The 16502-nt window shown below is 45.2% G+C and overlaps 1 protein-coding gene across 2 annotated transcripts in view; it reads left to right on the top strand.

Moving 5' to 3' along the window:
- The window catches only part of ADGRL1 (adhesion G protein-coupled receptor L1), a 152568-nt gene that overhangs the window by 84419 nt on the left and 51647 nt on the right, over positions 1 to 16502 (top strand). For both annotated transcript variants that reach the window (XM_054977129.1, XM_054977128.1), the window contains exons 3-4: positions 3590 to 3806; positions 11803 to 11912. In XM_054977129.1, coding sequence (XP_054833104.1) covers positions 3590 to 3806; positions 11803 to 11912 — 327 coding nt within the window. The remainder of the gene's footprint in view (positions 1 to 3589; positions 3807 to 11802; positions 11913 to 16502) is intronic.

Below are 16502 nucleotides of genomic sequence, written 5' to 3'. Positions count from 1 at the left end.
CTCTCAGGATAGGGCTGCCAGGTCCAAATTCAGAGACTGGGTGTGATTCTTTAGGAGTTTTGAGGCACTGAGCCAGCATGCAGCAGAAATGGCTCCCACCCAAATACTCAAATGTCCTTTTGGCTACCCTTCCTTTCTATGGCTGGAAGAGTGTGTGTGAAATGAGAGCCTTCCGTGTTGACAGCAGACAGGAGAGAAATAAGAATGGACCATTGAAACCCTGGAGTGAAAGATGCTACTGCTGAGCTTTGCCATGCTCTCCTGGAGGCTGTAAAGCCAGAGGCACAGTTTCCTGGTTTAGATCTGGCAACGTTACTAGACTCCATGGCCACCTTTCCATCAGAGATGAGAGTCATAGATCAGTAGGCTGGTGGAAATGGCAGGTAATAACAGCTTCCCCATCACAAACATGCCCTCTTGCAAACCCCTCTTGTGTGCAGGAAAGTCCAGGTATCCCACCTCCATTGATCTGCAACCAGATGTCTGCCCTGAAACCAAAAATGTATTATACTATCGCTTTTTGCAAACATGTCCAGATGCAACTGGGAGGCTCAGTGGGCTTTATTTAAGTGAGCCTATCCTGAAACTGCTGGCATAGGAATATGTGGCTTTGGCAGCCCCCTTTCAGTTGCTATCATATTCAGAGTGAAGCTCTTTCATCCCTTCTTCATTGGCTGTCCTCGACCCCCACCGCCCTTTGTTGCTCTCTCAGTTCTTACCTTCCTTGTCTGCTGGGCTCCCCCACCCCCCCACCCCAGGCTGTACTAGTTAGTTACTCAGCTAATGGTTTAATTACAGACTGCCTCCACAGGGCCCTTCCATTAACCCAGCAAGGGGGAAGAAAAAATTACACAAAGAGCAGCTACAACATGCTTGCTTCCCAGTCCCCTCTCTAGCCTCCCTTTAAAGCCCTTAGAGCCACTAATGTATGCTCCCCACTAGGGGCTCTGACTCTTGCCCTTTGCAGCTGAAGGCACAGGCCTCTTGTCTGATTAGCTGTAGCAAGCTGAGAGGATAGGAGGCGCACTGATGGCTTGCCAGATACTGGCCACAATACACAGCCGACCAGAGCTGAGTGGCTCCCTTTGCACATCCCTTCTGGTAATACACCAGCTCTTTATAAGCTGTCTTCAGGAAAACAAGGAGGGACCATCTTGTGCTACCCAAGCCAATGTGACTGGAGCACTGAACAAACCAACAAATTAAGTATCTGTTCTCAAACACATGCCCTGGGAGGTATATCCAATAACCAGTGCATAGTTCATAGTTCTCAGTTCACACAAGTGCACATCTCTGGGAAATTTGAGGGACACTGTCAGTCTGGCGTGGAGATGGGATGGAGTGAGGCTGGGAAAATTCACAGTCTAGATCTGACCGGTAGGCCACCAGTTTCATTTCTGTACTAAGTAACTAAATGGCCCATTTTTTTTTCCAAGCAGCTTTCAGGGCTAACCAGTCGTGCCGTTTCCCCCATATACATTTCCAGACAGTTATAAAGTGTTTTGTGTCATGTCTGGTTAGGCATCTTGCTTTATAGGGAGAGGGTCAGTGCAGGTAGAGAGAGGGCCAAGCTACAAGTGATGAATGACACAGGTTGGACACTTGTCAGCTTCCCTCAAGTTCTGATGGGAAATGTAGGCATCCTGGTCTTGCAGCTTGGCTCTCCGACTGCTGTCCAATGGACTTTTCAACTGTCACTTGTCCAACATTCCGCCACGCTGCCTACATTTCCTATCAAAACTTGAAGGAAGCTGACAAGTATCCAACCTGTGTCATTTGTCACTTGCAGTTTGGCCCAGAGAATTCTGGGAGAGGGGGACTCGAGGTGTTCACACATGCAAAGGCTTGCAGTTAAGGAGTAACTTCGAGGGAGGTTTCCTCCCAGGCAATGCCACAGTTTCCCACTCCACCCAGTGTGGATGCCCCACAGACAGGCCAGGAATGCAGTGTGACTTCCACCTGCAGCTGTCCTGGGCACCCCCACCCAGATGCAATGCTGCTTTCTTTGGAGTGAGAGAGAGGCTGGTGCATTTCTTGATTAGCCTTGCCAGCTTTCTCCTGGTCTTGCATCCACCGTCTTTGGAAATGTGCAAAGTGCTGACGGACTCCTTTTCCTCTTTCCCTCAGACCCTTTCTCCTTTGCGCTGGAAGCCGGCTGGTTGGCAATGCAGAATGGGTGGGAGGAGAAGGCAGACTCCAGGAGGGGAGGCTTGTGGTGACCGGAGAGGAAAAGGCACACGAAGGGCCTAACCTGAAGTGACATGACACTTAGAAATACCTGTAAGTGAACACGTGGAAAATGTCACATCTGGTTAGGCCCTCAGGGTAGCTAGGGAGCATACCATCAGGGTGCTAGGCAGGCATAATGTGCTTCCTGTCTCCTGAGGTGACAAAATGGAGAGCGTCAGCGCTAAATGCAGCTGTCACACTCCCTAAAATGACCCTAGTAAGATGAGGTGCCCCATAAACAGCCACAGAGGTGGCTGTGAAAATAAAGGATGAACCTGAGTGCTGAGTAAAATAGGTGACAAAATGATTGGGCTGTGTGTTCCAAGGTGAGTTTCTTTTGAGGAAGTCTAGTGCATATGACTGTGTTCAGAAGCCATAGCTTCCTAAACTCTTACCTGCTACTGTGATGGAGAGAATTCTGGAATTCTCTCTCTCTCCTTCTCTCTCTCTCTCTCAAACACACACGCAAATCCCAGGGATACAATTGTGGGAGCATATCTCAGATGCCTTTGTCCTCCTTGTTCATAGAGCTTATACCAGAATTCAGGAGTCTGCACTTAGCCCTGTATCCATGCATATACCTAGTGAATATCTCTCCTATCAGAAGCATGAGCAGAAAGCTCTAGCAGGAATCTTTTGGAAACCTCCCTGATATCCTTGTTCCATTTTCTATTGGTCTCCCCCCCCTTGTTTACTTCCCACCTATACCTTTCCAGTCTCACAAAACCTTGCAGGATTCAGAAGGATTGCAAAGAATTTTCTCAGCACATTTCCCAGACCCTTTCCTCAGCTGCTGTCTGTAAAGTGGGTCACGGGTGGTGCGGGGAGCCAAGAGCTTTATGAAAAACATGTCTGGGTTTTTAAAGACACATCTGCCTGAGTCTGTGGAGCTTAGTTTGAATAGTCAACTTAGCCCAGCAAATGGGGCCGAGATCTCTTTTTTTACTTCTTAGATCCTGTTAGGGCAAGCATACCTTCACATAACAAACATACAAATACACGAACACGCCACAGTGTAGGAAAAAGGGATCCCATACCCCTAATGTTTTGTTTTATATATCGAAAAGAAAAACAGGCTTGTAAGTAGTTTCAGGTTGCACGGCATGTGTATAGATGGTAGAGAAAAGCCAGAAATCCTGCTTTAGGGGGCCTTTCCTGTAGCCCATTAGTCTCCAAAGCTGGGGGGGGAAACCTTGCAGTCCTGCTTTTCTGTGTTCTCATGGTATGTGCTGTGCATACTTAACTGTGTGTGTGTGTGTGGAGGGGGGAGATGACAGAAATCAATCAGGAGATGAGCTGGAACTTCAGGATCGAGTGGCATAAGGGACCTGAAGGCTCACTCTCTCTTTTCCTATTCCAGCAGGTCTAAGCCGTGCTGGCCTCCCCTTTGGTCTGGTTCGGCGGGAACTAGCATGTGAGGGCTATCCTATTGAGCTGCGCTGTCCAGGCAGTGATGTCATCATGGTGGAAAATGCCAACTACGGGCGTACAGACGACAAGATCTGTGATGCTGATCCCTTCCAGATGGAGAATGTCCAGTGCTACCTTCCAGACGCCTTCAAAATCATGTCCCAAAGGTAAGAGCCACTGCAAGATTTCCATGGAGATTGGGGTAGTGTTTCTCTTACCCAACTGGCTTCCCCTTCCGAGTGAATCATATTCCTTCAAAATGGTACCTAGTTTGAAATATGAGGTTGTGACTTCTTGATCCCGATCCATATGTAGTCCTTGGGAAAAATCAGAGGTGGGACATTTTGCAGCTTCCGGGTGAATCAGTCACGACTAGTTATACTAGTTTACTTTTGGCCCAGTTTTCAAGGGTTTTCTGCAATTAGGAATACTACATAGATATTGATGAGTAGCCAAACGATAAAAGTAAACAGAGAATCTCATCAAGTCTGCCCACAACCTTCAAGCCTAGCTGAGAAGTCTGAAAATGCTGTTAACTGGACAGATCAATGTTCACTTTGGTCAGTGGAGGATGATTAAGAAAGTGTTTATATTAAATGGACAGAAAGGATGGGTTAGTGCCTGACTGTGAACAGTCAGAAAGAAACAATCTCACAATGAAAAGTATGGAACTGGAAATGTCATCTGCACAGCAAATTAAAGATCACATAGCTGGGGAGGGAAGGGCTACAGCTTACACTGTTGTAATCATGGCGTCGCTCATCAGATATCCCGGTTTACCATCTATTATTTCTACTCGACATTTTCTCTAAGTTCATACCTTACTTAATGAATCAGCCGTTCATATATTCCTGTGAACCCTTCTACCTAAGCATGCAAACATCATTTCGCAAACAAAGCTAAGGGTAAAACTAGAGACACATTGGAGGGCTGTTATTGGACCACCTATCTCTTCAAATGACTTTTCAAAACACCCATGGGAAACTCCATATTCAATTGGAGTCATGGTGCAGGATTATTTTTTAACCTTTCCCCTTCATGCTGGTTTTACAAATATAAATTGTGCCTCCCCTACCCACAATTGCTGTTTATCCTTCTGATGAAAACTTGCCTGATTGTTTGCCAGCTGCTATTTGTCAGTAAGGCAAAGAGCAGTTGGTATGAGGAAGTGGGGGAATTTAGATCGAGGAAGCAACATAGGGAAAAGGATTAACTCCACCCCCAGTCATGATCCTGTTTGGCTGTCCCTCCTCGCCACACCATTTAAAAGAAATGTAAAGGTACCGGAGATTGGATCCAATATCTCCACCATCTCTGGGCCTACTTACTTGTTACACAATCTTTGCATTCTGCTCAGGGGGTCTGCCATGTTCTGTCAGATATGCACTTCCACGCTTGGAACTCAGAGCTAGACTACAAAAGATGAATTCCACAAGGATGCTCACGTGAAGGGAGTCTCGATGTTAGCCAGGAAGCTGAGTTTTAAAAGAGATCGGAAGGCTCTGTCAATTTCCCCTCTCTACAGAGCCAGCAAAGATTGCTCCGGTTTATTTCCTCTTCACCTCTTAGAAGGAGAGGTCTTCTGACAGAGTCTTCTGGAGGCAAAGAGGAAATTAGCAAACCTTGGTTGTTGTGGGTTTTCCGGGCTGCATTGCCACAGCTGCTGGCGAAACGTCAGGAACTACAATGCCAAGACCACGGCAATGCAGCCCGGAAAACCCACAACAACCATCGTTCTCCGGCAGTGAAAGCCTTCAACAATACAATTAGCAAACCCTTTGAGGAGTATCTTTGCTGGCTCTGTAGAGAGGAGAAATTGACAAAGCCTTCTGATCTCTTGTCGAAGGCTTTCACGGCCGGAGAACGATGGTTGTTGGGGGTTTTCCGGGCTGTATTGCCGTGGTCTTGGCATTGTAGTTCCTGATGTTTCGCCAGCAGCTGTGGCTGGCATCTTCAGAGGTGTAGCACCAAAAGACAGAGATCTCTCAGTGACACTGAGAGATCTCTGTCTTTTGGTGCTACACCTCTGAAGATGCCAGCCACAGCTGCTGGCGAAACGTCAGGAACTACAATGCCAAGACCACGGCAATACAGCCCGGAAAACCCCCAACAACCATCCTTCTGATCTCTTTTAAAACTCAGCTTCCTGGCTAACGTTGCAACTCCCTTCACATCTGTATCCTCATGTAATTCGTCTCTTGTAGCTTAGCTCTCAGTCCCAGCTAAGCAGGGCCCTGATTCAGACTGAGACCATGGCATGTGGGGGAAAGGGTGCTGAGACCTTCTCTCCCTTGCACCATTTCTCCAATTTGTCCCTGGTTGGAGAAACCTCTGTGTACCCTAAAAAGTATGTGTTTTTGCTGGCGGGCCAAATCACAGCTCCCAGAGCCTTGCCAGTTCAGGATACAGCTTGGGGCTGTCTAAGTTGACTCTCCCTGTGGCCCCAATCCAAAGTGAGCCCCCATGTGCCTGGAAATTGAATTCACAGTAGGGAACTCTGAGCATGGATCTGAATGGAAGTCTCATGGTGGATTTGAGCATGATGAGCGGACTGTGCCATGTGAAGTTGGGCCCTCATTAAGCTGGGCTGTAAGACAAACTGTTTTGCCTCTCCCATTAACAGCTGCATTACTGGCAAAAATCCAGGAGGTACTTTTTTTTAACATGGAAGTACAATCGTTGGACCTCTACACCACATCTTGATTAGACAGTATAATACCTGAGTTTTAACATGAACCATGCCTGCATCTTAACTAACCCAGCAGTAAACGCATTTGCTTAATAAACACCGCTCAGGGAAGGTAAGGTGACAGTTTTTAATGACACCTCACAAGAAAACAGGCTGGCTGCCTGGATGTCTGTTCCCCCCCCCCCCGATTTATTTCACACCTCTGCTTAGTGCTTAGTATTCTTGTGAATTTTACTTCCTTAGCAGGATTGGCTACCTGTATCATCTCAAGTTCTGATATCAGTACTGTCACCGTTTTCAAAAATGTTCAATAAGCTTAGACAGTCTGCTGCTGACAGTGTATAGAAGTGCTGTCGTCTGCAGTGCATTCCATGAACTGTCACTCTTAAGTGTGGTCAAAACACAAAGGCTTGCAAATACTGGGAGACAAGTTAGATATGAAGTATCCCAAAAAGCACTCCTGAGAGCCACCTTTGTTTTTAATTTTGACTCTACAGAAATGGATTGCTATGATCAAATTGCAAACAAAGTATGCAATGTGGCCTCCAGTGAAGAATCAGGTAAACTGCTGCAGAACTCTGGGAATCTGGATTTTGTTTTCTTTTGCTGGTTTATTTATTTTACATAGTTTTCATGTTTGGGGAGGACATGCATATGATGAATACTTTGAAACAAAGGATGATCTGGAGGCTGCTTCCATCAGCCAGAAGTCAGCACTTCTTCATTCAGTGAAATTTGCAGTTCCTGTTTGTGCTCCCCAGTTTCTTTGATATATTTCTGTTGACTCTCAATGTCCTAAGAGTCCCAATTTCTTTCTCCAATCTAAGTCAAAGAAACTGGAACAAGAGCTCTCTCTCTCTCTCTCTCTCTCTCTCTCTCTCTCTCACACACACACACACACACACAAAATTACATTTCTGTCTTCTAAAAGATGTGGTTACATATGTGGATGCCCTGGGCTTCTTTGGATAAGTACAGAGGGATGGCAAGTTATAAAATAGAAGAGTAGCATAGGAGATTGTGTGACATCAACCAGATCATTGTGTTTAATATGAGTGGAATTCCAGAAGTTGCAATAAACAAACATGGGGTTATACAAAAATATGATTCTGAATTATACATTTCTCCCCCTTTCCAAAAGCTTTCTTGGGGACATTTGCAAGGATCACTAGAGCAAATGAATGAATGTTTCTTTGGCACTGATTCACGCAGTTCATTTTATTTTGGCTTATTTCAGATTTTCGTTTTTTGCTGTCTTACACTGAATTAGCATGTTGTGATTTTTTTGCCAGCATAAGTTTGCCATGCAGTCAGATCATCAGTGCTAATGTAGCTTTTTGCACACGATTGCTAATGGACGATCTGGACATTAGTATACAGGTTTTTCTTGATATAGGAGTTTTCAGTTACTTAGTTTAAGCCATTTTTTACTAGGGCTCAATTCTGCAAAACATATTTTTCGGTGCCAGGACTGAGCCACAGAGCAAGTAGAATAATAACAGTTCTGAATCCAGTGACTCTGAGCATGTGCAAAATGAATTCTCATTTCTGAGCAGCAGCCAGCCCCCTGCACACCAGTTACTGGGATACAATTATTTCAAGTCAGAGGGTCTGGTTTCCAGGTGGATTTGATACCTGGCACCTCTGTTTTTACAACTGAAGTACAAGGAGTAACTCTAATGGTACTTAACAGGAAAATGCATCAACTAATTGTTATTAACAATATTAAATTATTAATTTGTTATCCATATCATTATTGAGGCATATACATGCTGTTTAGATTTTCATTTCTGCCATCAAGCATTAACCAACAAATGGTTTCTGTTGCTAAGCGGCTTTTATCTTTTGCGTAAACTACAATTCACAATCCATTTGTCCCAGGGGAGCCCCCGTTAGAGTCAGTGGGATTTTCCAATGCAACTGGGTTGCGAGGCTTAATTTGAGCCAAGGCTTGGTCCAAGCCTGCACGACATGTGGTTTCCTCCAAGTTGAATGCAGTCTACCATCTGTGTAATGAGACCTGAAAGATGCTTGTCAACCCTGCTAATTTTTACAGTCCTAGGAAGACAGCAAGCACAGGATTTGTATTGAGCCCCCTGATGGGCTCCCATGCTGGGAAGCTGTGTTTGTCTTGGTAGGTTAACAATTGTGTGCATTACGGGCTTATCCCCGTAAAATACCTTCAAGTACCAGAACTCAGCCCTGAAACAAGCAGATAAGCCATTGGCTGTGTGTCCTGGACCATGCTGTCACAGACACGCCCTTTGTGGGGGACTTCAGAATACAGATTAGGGATTACATGTTTGAGTGGCCTGTTCATAAACATTTCCTGCACGTAGAAAATAAGGGCCCCTGGTGGAAGGCCGGCAAGGACCCTTCTCCTAGGCCGTCTTTCCACATAGACGACATTTTTTGGTGGTGGTGGAGGAGACAGAAGAGAAATGTTTGAATGTGCCATCCTTTCCCTTGCCCACGGAGTTTACTTGGTATGGGCCACCATACCAAGTAAATTTGGACCTGTAGGTCACCATACCAAAAAGGCTGGGAACCACTGGCCTAGAGTGGTGCCATTATCTCATTCCCGGCAGAAGCACTAGCATTTGTTTGAGATTTCTAGGTTAATCAAGAACTAATTAACATGTAGATTAAACAATGAGAAAGTGGCAGGAAAGGACACAACCACTTGAAATCTTAGCGCAATTAGCGAGGACTCTGGAGTATCTGGACTATGATATCTGATAGAAAAGTCTGCTAGGAGTTTGAAGTGAAAGCGATAGAATAGGTGGTGATAATTTCAAAATACATTGAGGGAACAAGGGACAGTCTAGTGTGGGAAGCATAGCCTTTCGTTTTTTGCAGGTTTCTCAAGATGGCTCTATTTGCATTCACAGTGACTTTGTACCATAACATATTGATGCTTCAGAAGCAAAGCCCAGTGAAGTGGTCGGCCATTTTCCTGTCATGCTCAGTGCTGCAGGAGTATGGAGATCATTTCCTTGAGTTGGGCCCCATTGACATGTGACAGAGTCCAGCCGAAGTAAATATTTCCCATCCCGCCTCTACTTCAGCCTGTTATACCTCATTGGTTATATATGTGGTTTCCTGTGGGCTAGAGGATTTATTCATTTGCCTTCAACATATAGGCCAGTGGTACTGCTTTGATAAAGAATGCTAGGTTGATGTCTTGGAGGAAGACAGGTAGATCCCTCTGATGCTGTCAGGAGTGCTCCAAGCAACTGTAGCTGAGATACTATCTGCAGCCCAGTATCTTGACTGGCTAGTTCAAATCCATATCTGATACTCAGCCTTAGAAGCTTTGGCTTTACCTGCTCCTTTAGCTCTGATGCTCCACAAGTCTCCAGTGCTCCCTCCCCTATTAGTTCACTAAGTTCTTGCCAACAACATTGTTCGTTGATTGCCTCTAGGTCCAGCGTGAGCTGCCTTTCCCTGGCATCTTTTTCTTTACTTGCTGACCACCCATAAAGGATGTCATTTGCAGGAAAAAAGGCCATCAAAAGCAGCAAGTCATTGAAATGCTTTTCCTGCAAGGAAAAGCTAAAGCATTTTTTTAAAAAAATATGCATGATATGAGGGAAGTAGATGCAGAGGATGTTCATGAACATTCCTGGAGATTGCAGCAGCTCAGCTAATGGAAGCTTGCAGGCACCAGGCAGTACCCAGTTTGCATTTGATGGTTATATATTTTCATAGCTAAATAACATTTCCTCCTGTTTGGACATTTGAAAGAATCTTGCAGTATTCTCTGCAATGAGAAATGTCTGTACCTTACTCCTGAATCAGAAAAATTGTTTGCTCTGTTCCCCTCTTTCCCAGTTACTTACCATTGTTCTTACCCCACCCCACCTTGAGTCTTCATATCTTCTCAACCCTTGCTTCTAACTCCCTCTATTGCAGCCAATGTGATTTGGTTTTTTGAAGGCAAAGATAATGATCGCAAGGAGCGAGGGCTCCACAAGGTAAGCCCTGAGGAAGTGACTGAGTGTTGGGTGGGGTTTGGTGGCGCTGGAAGCACCATCCCCTCAGCCTGTCCAACTGTTTAGCTGGCAAACTCAGTTCTGGCAAAGCAGGTGGTGGCTGTCCTGCCACCAGAGACCTGGGCTGATAGCGGCTCCAGTTGCTTTGGCAGCCGACAGCCCCTGGGGGTCCCCTCTCCAACCTCCCTTGCCTGTTGCATCAGCCTTTCAAGGGAGAGCAGGTGGCAGGAACTAACGAAGTGGGAAATGGGGGACAGTGCTTCTCGGTTCTCTTTCTGGACCTGAGCGAGGGTGAGGAAGGGGTGTGAGAGGGCTGTCTGCTTTATCAGGGAATCATTGCAGTAAAAGGCAGGCGAAACAAATAAAAATAGGTTTTGTTTAAAGGCCAGTTGTGCTCTGGTTCTGTGTTTCTGTGTTTACCTGTAAGTATATTGGGACTAGTTAATGCTACTTTCCTAGGCTTCATTCACTTGAGGACGCTGAGAACAAGTTGCAGGTTTTGTTACAGGATGGAGCAATTTTGAGCTGGATGGACCTTATTATCTAGTAACATGAGAAGGAACAGCAGGGCCACATCTCATTTCTTCAAGACAGCTTGCAGGTTGTGAATAACTGAAATCTCAGTGATATATAGGAGGATCTCCCCTTTGAGTATTTGCACAAAAGTGTAGTAAAAGTATTGTTTGGGCAAACAAAGGAATACACATGATTATTATTGCTCGGATGCCTGTATGCACCTATGGATTAATGTGTTTACTTAATGTTCAACATGTGAATTTAGTTGGAATAAAGGAAGTTTTGCTTTCACATTAGTAAAGGTTAACAGATGTCCTTTCAGTTAGAAGGTTATCCATCGTTATGTAATATCACAGCAGTCAAATGTTGGCTACAGTCTTTGATCTGTAGCCTTTCTTTCATAGCAGTGAAAACCTAAACTAACAGATTTAGCTGTAGAAAAGAGCAAGAGTCCAGTCACACCTATAAGACTAACAACATTTGTGGTAGGGTATGAACTTTCGTGAGCCACAGCTCACTTCTTCAGATACGATACATGGCTCACGAAAGTTCATACCCTACCACAAATTTTGTTAGTCTTACAGGTATGACTGAACTCTTGCTTTTTCTGCTGCTGCTTACTGCTTTTCTACTGCTGCAGACAAACACTGCTACCCATCTAGATTTATCTCTGGCTGACTTCCGGTAAGCCTTTGGCAGACTGGTTCTGGAATGGGGTGAATGAAGTGCTCTCTGTCTTGCTTTATAACACAGGATTCTTTTAACAGTTGTACCTGCTCACTACTTGCAGCAACTCCATACCTGAGAATACAATTTGTATCTGAAACAAAATAGCAATGCAGTAGTTCTTAAAAAGATTCTGAAATGTGCAATACCGGTGTCAATCAGTGCCATCTAGTGGCTTCTTTTAGAACAACACTGTGTTCCTAGCTTAGTGACCTGTTCCTCTCTTTTCTCTTATAGGTGCAATAATCGGACACAGTGTGTGGTTGTGGCTGGCTCAGATGCTTTCCCAGACCCTTGCCCTGGCACTTATAAATACCTGGAGGTCCAGTATGACTGTGTACCCTACAGTGAGTCCATTTCTTGTTGTACCTCAATGCATTACCTTATATCTGTTCTTGGTCTAAGTAAGATCTCAAGCTGACCAGGGAGGAGAGACCACCTCAACCTAATGCACACCCAGCCAGTTCTGGTATATAATATTCAGGTTGGATGCATTTGGAAGAAGCTTTCGCTAGGCCTGGAACAAAGAGCCCTGACTTCTGCGTCTGTTGTGCAGGAGAGGGTAGTCCATTGGCTTGGCAGGATGGGACCAAACTCCCGACTTCTGAGAAGAGAATTAAATGTGGAAAACTGAACAAAAGCTCTACACTTATATGGGTTTGTGTGACTGCTGCCTTAGTTTATCTACCTTTTCTTCTCTTCTGATATATTGCCTATTTGGATTTCAAGAACTTGATTAGGAAGAAAATTGTGGTTTTACATTTGAGGTATAATATTTCTGTACAATAAGTTCTGTTGGTCTGGATTTAGGGTGAAGGTTGAACACCAGCTGAGATTCTGAGCTATTTGAGGATCCCAGATCCTTTAGGAAGGGTGTTTATAGCCATTAATGGCCTATCCACGGCTGCTTCTCCTACAGACGTGGCTGATTGTAGCACAAGATAGGCCTTTCTTCAGGGTACCCAATCAGGTCCATTACAGCCCAGCCCACACCAAACCCATCTTTCTACAAAGCAAAAAGCTCAGGGAAGCACTGAGCCTCCGAAGAGAGAATATCGCTGTGTGTGTGCCTAAGCCTGCACATCTTGTGTATGCAAGGTATATGTGCTTGAACATACATGCTCTCAGTATGCAATATATGTTTACAATAGCTATGCATTTATTAAGATATGTGTGGTTCTGTACTGAATGTGCATACTCGGTGCATTGGGCGAGTGCCTGTGTGGGCAATACACTTGGCATATACATTTTTGTGCTGAATGTATATGCATTGGTCAGTGCATATACACTGTATGCTCATATGGATAATGCTTTATGCATATGACCATTTCCATGTTTGTGTGCAAAGCATGCACACAAACTCTGAGTGAGTGTGTGCGCACATGCATGTTTCAGTGTATTGGAGTGTGCTTATAGAATTGTGGGTGGTTTTGCAAAAGAGTCATAATAATAATCTGGGAGGCGGAAGCCTGTTTGGAGTGCAGTTTTGGCAGTGCTAAGAAGGGGTGAAAGGCGATAGAGGTGACACAGATACTACCTCTTCTCAACAGAAAACTGAGCTGAGTCTGACTGTGGGGCATGGCTTCTCCAAAGACATGGCTGTCATTGTTTACAAAGGCAGCTATTTATACCCTTGCTTTGTATGCTTGTCAGTAAATGGATGGCTGCTTGTGCGCGTGTGTGTGTGCACGCGCATGCACACACCTGTGTATGGACGTCTCTGTGAATGCTCACATAGTGTATATGAATTTCTAAGCACAGGAATATTGGTGGTCCTGTATGTATAAGTATGCATGGCTATTGAATGTGGGGCACATGTATTCTGTATGCGTTTCCGCTGCCCCTTCCATGAACAACCCTGCTGGGGTCTACGCCACGCCAGGAATCCATGGTGTCCAGAGACCTGAAATGGTGCTTCATTTTCCTTGGGCAAAAACAAAACAGGGGGACGTCGTCTTAAAATACCCTCTTCTGAGGCGTCAGTGGTGTGTAACTATTTTTTCTAGAGGGAAACGAGACAGAGGCAGCTGACGTCCTGCCCCAATAGACAGAGGGAAGAACAGGCTGTTTCTCTGGCAAGTGAGATGTTTGCCAGGTATTGCATACAGGAGGCAGGAGGGATATTTATATTTGTAGAAGTATTTATTTTATGCAGGTTTCTTATCACCTGGAACCAATACATTTCATTTGTGCTAATGCAAAAACATAGTTTATTCCGTGGGATAGCTTCCATTCCATAACCTGGCTATGTTATCTGTGCCTTTGGAGCCATGGTTGGGAAGGGGGTGAGTGCAGGTTGCGAGGTGCCTCTTATCAGGAGGAGATTCTTCCTTTGAAAAGTGTGCTCCTTGTTGCAAAACACCGTAACAGAACCACCATCCTGCTCCACGTACCGCAGCTCCCGAGCTCCTCCTTCCTGATATTTGATCATCCTAATCCAGGCTAAAGTGCCAGGTTTTGGATGTCTCTCCTCCCTGGGTCAGCAGTTCATACACCCTCCTCCTTTCCCACTTTGCTTGGGGTGCACAGAGAGGTTTGCTCCTTGTCTTTTAGTCTCTTGTATGCTCTCCATTGGGGCTAGGGTCCATGGGGAGGGGTCAGTATCACAGGGTGTGTCCCATTCCCTCCCTGCTAATGCCCCTTTGGTTTCTCCTCACAGATGAAGCAGAGAAGAGCAGAGCAGGGCAGGCAAAGCGTCTTAACCTCTTAACATTCATTCCTGCCCCTTTTCCTTCCAGCTGCCGGGTGGCTTCGAAACAAATCAATCAACGCTCATCTCAGGGTGTAACCAGCTCTGACTCCTCACAGTTAACAGCACTGGGGATCCACCAAACCAACAAAGGATGATAAAAACTGCTTAGGGCATAACCTGGGAAATTAAAGGCAGGGGGAGGACGGATGACATGAGAGATGCTGGGAGCAGGTGTCAGAGCTGATTGGCAGGGAGCACGACTGAGCTTGGTAGAGTCATTGACACTGAGAGTGCCCCACGCTGCGTGCATACCAAAACATGCATTTGCATATATCCCAGCATCTTTCATAATACCTACCCGGGAAATGTTTATACACAACCACATTTCCTTGCTCCTTCACACAGTTTCATACGTACACAAACAGACATGCACCCACTCCATCGTAGAGGCACATAGATGTTATGCATAGACACCTATGTCCATATTCATAGATCCAGAAGGGTTAGCCATGTTAAGTCTGCAGTAGCAAAATAGCAAAGTCCGGTACTGGACTCTTTGCTACGTCCATATTTGCACATTCATTCATGTATCACACGTGGACATTCATATACTTATGCAGTTTATGTCTGTATTCCATTGTATGTAGTTATCTCTACCCAGTTAACATGTGCTACAATCACATATATAAACACTCTCACATAGATAACTCATGTGTATTCAGTTGCCTTCACATAGACACATACCCAACTCACATCAGGTAGGAGAGCTAACATAATACCAACTATCCTGATGGCCTTCCTAAAAAGCTCTGGCGAACCTGCTGGGACCTCTTGGAGTGAAAGGATTCATCATTAGTGGGCTTCTCATCCATAGGGTTTTTGTGCTGAGTCTCCTGTAGATTCAGAATCCATCTCCTGCCAGAAGCATCGCTCACCCCATCCCTGTGCTTGGGTCTGCTTTCTGCTGACTGCCTTTTTCTGCCTCTGTATGTAGGGAATGGTTTGATCCAGTGCTGTTGCCTTGATGGGATCAGGGCTGGGGCAGGTGATGGGAGGGGGAAGCCCGGGAAGCTTCAGACCCAGGGGGAGAGGGGTGCTAATGCAGGGGTGGCCGTGGTGGGAGGAGCCTATTCTGTCAGACCTTTTTGCTTTCTTCCTTTGCAGCTGCCTCCACTCTAACCAGAGCCTGACTCTTCCTTCCTCAGGGGCCAATCTGACATGTGGAAAAAACAAAACAATTCATTCAATGTGTCTGACTTTTAGTTTTGAATTTTTTAAAGTCAATTGTTATTACTGTGTCAATATTTTTCAAAACACAACCTTCCTTTCCCCTGCCTTCTGCCAGCTCCTATCCCTAGCTTTCTCCCCTTCTTCTTCCTCTCCCAATTTTCTGCTGCTTGCTCTCTTTGCTTTTTTCCTGGTCCAGGGCTGCTTTGGTTCCCCTCCATTGAGGAATTTAAAAATTACTCACTGTGGCTATTTAAGGAGCTTGCTGGCTGCCGCCGCCACCACCACTCACTCAACAAAATAGTTGCTTGTATAATAATTTAGTGTATCCTGGGTGCTCTCCCAAGATGTAGAGGGTTTTTGCAGGCTTCATCAGACATACACTTGTGAAAACCAGGCAAATACGTGAGAGTTACAGGGAGGCTAGCAGTAGCACTCTGCTCAATCCGGGATTTGATGCCTAAATGGCAACTCCAGCATTCAAACAGAAATTTTGACCCAGACCAGAGTCACTGCTTAACACAGGAAATGTTTAACCAAAATACATTTTCCCTACAGATATGTATGGGTTTAGGAAAGGCTTACCTTAAGAGCTTGCATGTACTACTAAGTTGAAGATATACAATAATTTTAAGAGTGAAGGCAGACACAGTATTTAAAGAGAAGCCATAGCAGGTTCTTCCTCCATGGTATGAGCTCAGCTTCCTCTGATTTTGTAATGTGCGTAAGAGACAGATATTGGCCGTTTCCACATGGCTTACCTTGTTCCGGAAAACAGCAAAATCTCACGCAAAATCTCACGAGAAGATGCTGTTATCACGTCTTCTCGCGCGTTAACAGTGTCTTCTCACGAGATTTTGTGTGATAACAGCGTCTTCTTGCACATTTTCACACGAGATTTCGCTGTTTTCTGGAACAAGGTAAGCCTTGTGGAAACGGTTGTTCTTTCAAGTCAAATACTGGGGCGGCCTTACCCGCTAGACCCATGCTTCATTTGGCCTGTCCCCCCTTTAATGTG

Source organism: Eublepharis macularius, chromosome 4 (assembly GCF_028583425.1).
Source record: "Eublepharis macularius isolate TG4126 chromosome 4, MPM_Emac_v1.0, whole genome shotgun sequence".
Lineage (NCBI taxonomy): Eukaryota > Metazoa > Chordata > Lepidosauria > Squamata > Eublepharidae > Eublepharis > Eublepharis macularius.
This window is presented reverse-complemented; position numbering and strand designations above follow the sequence as displayed.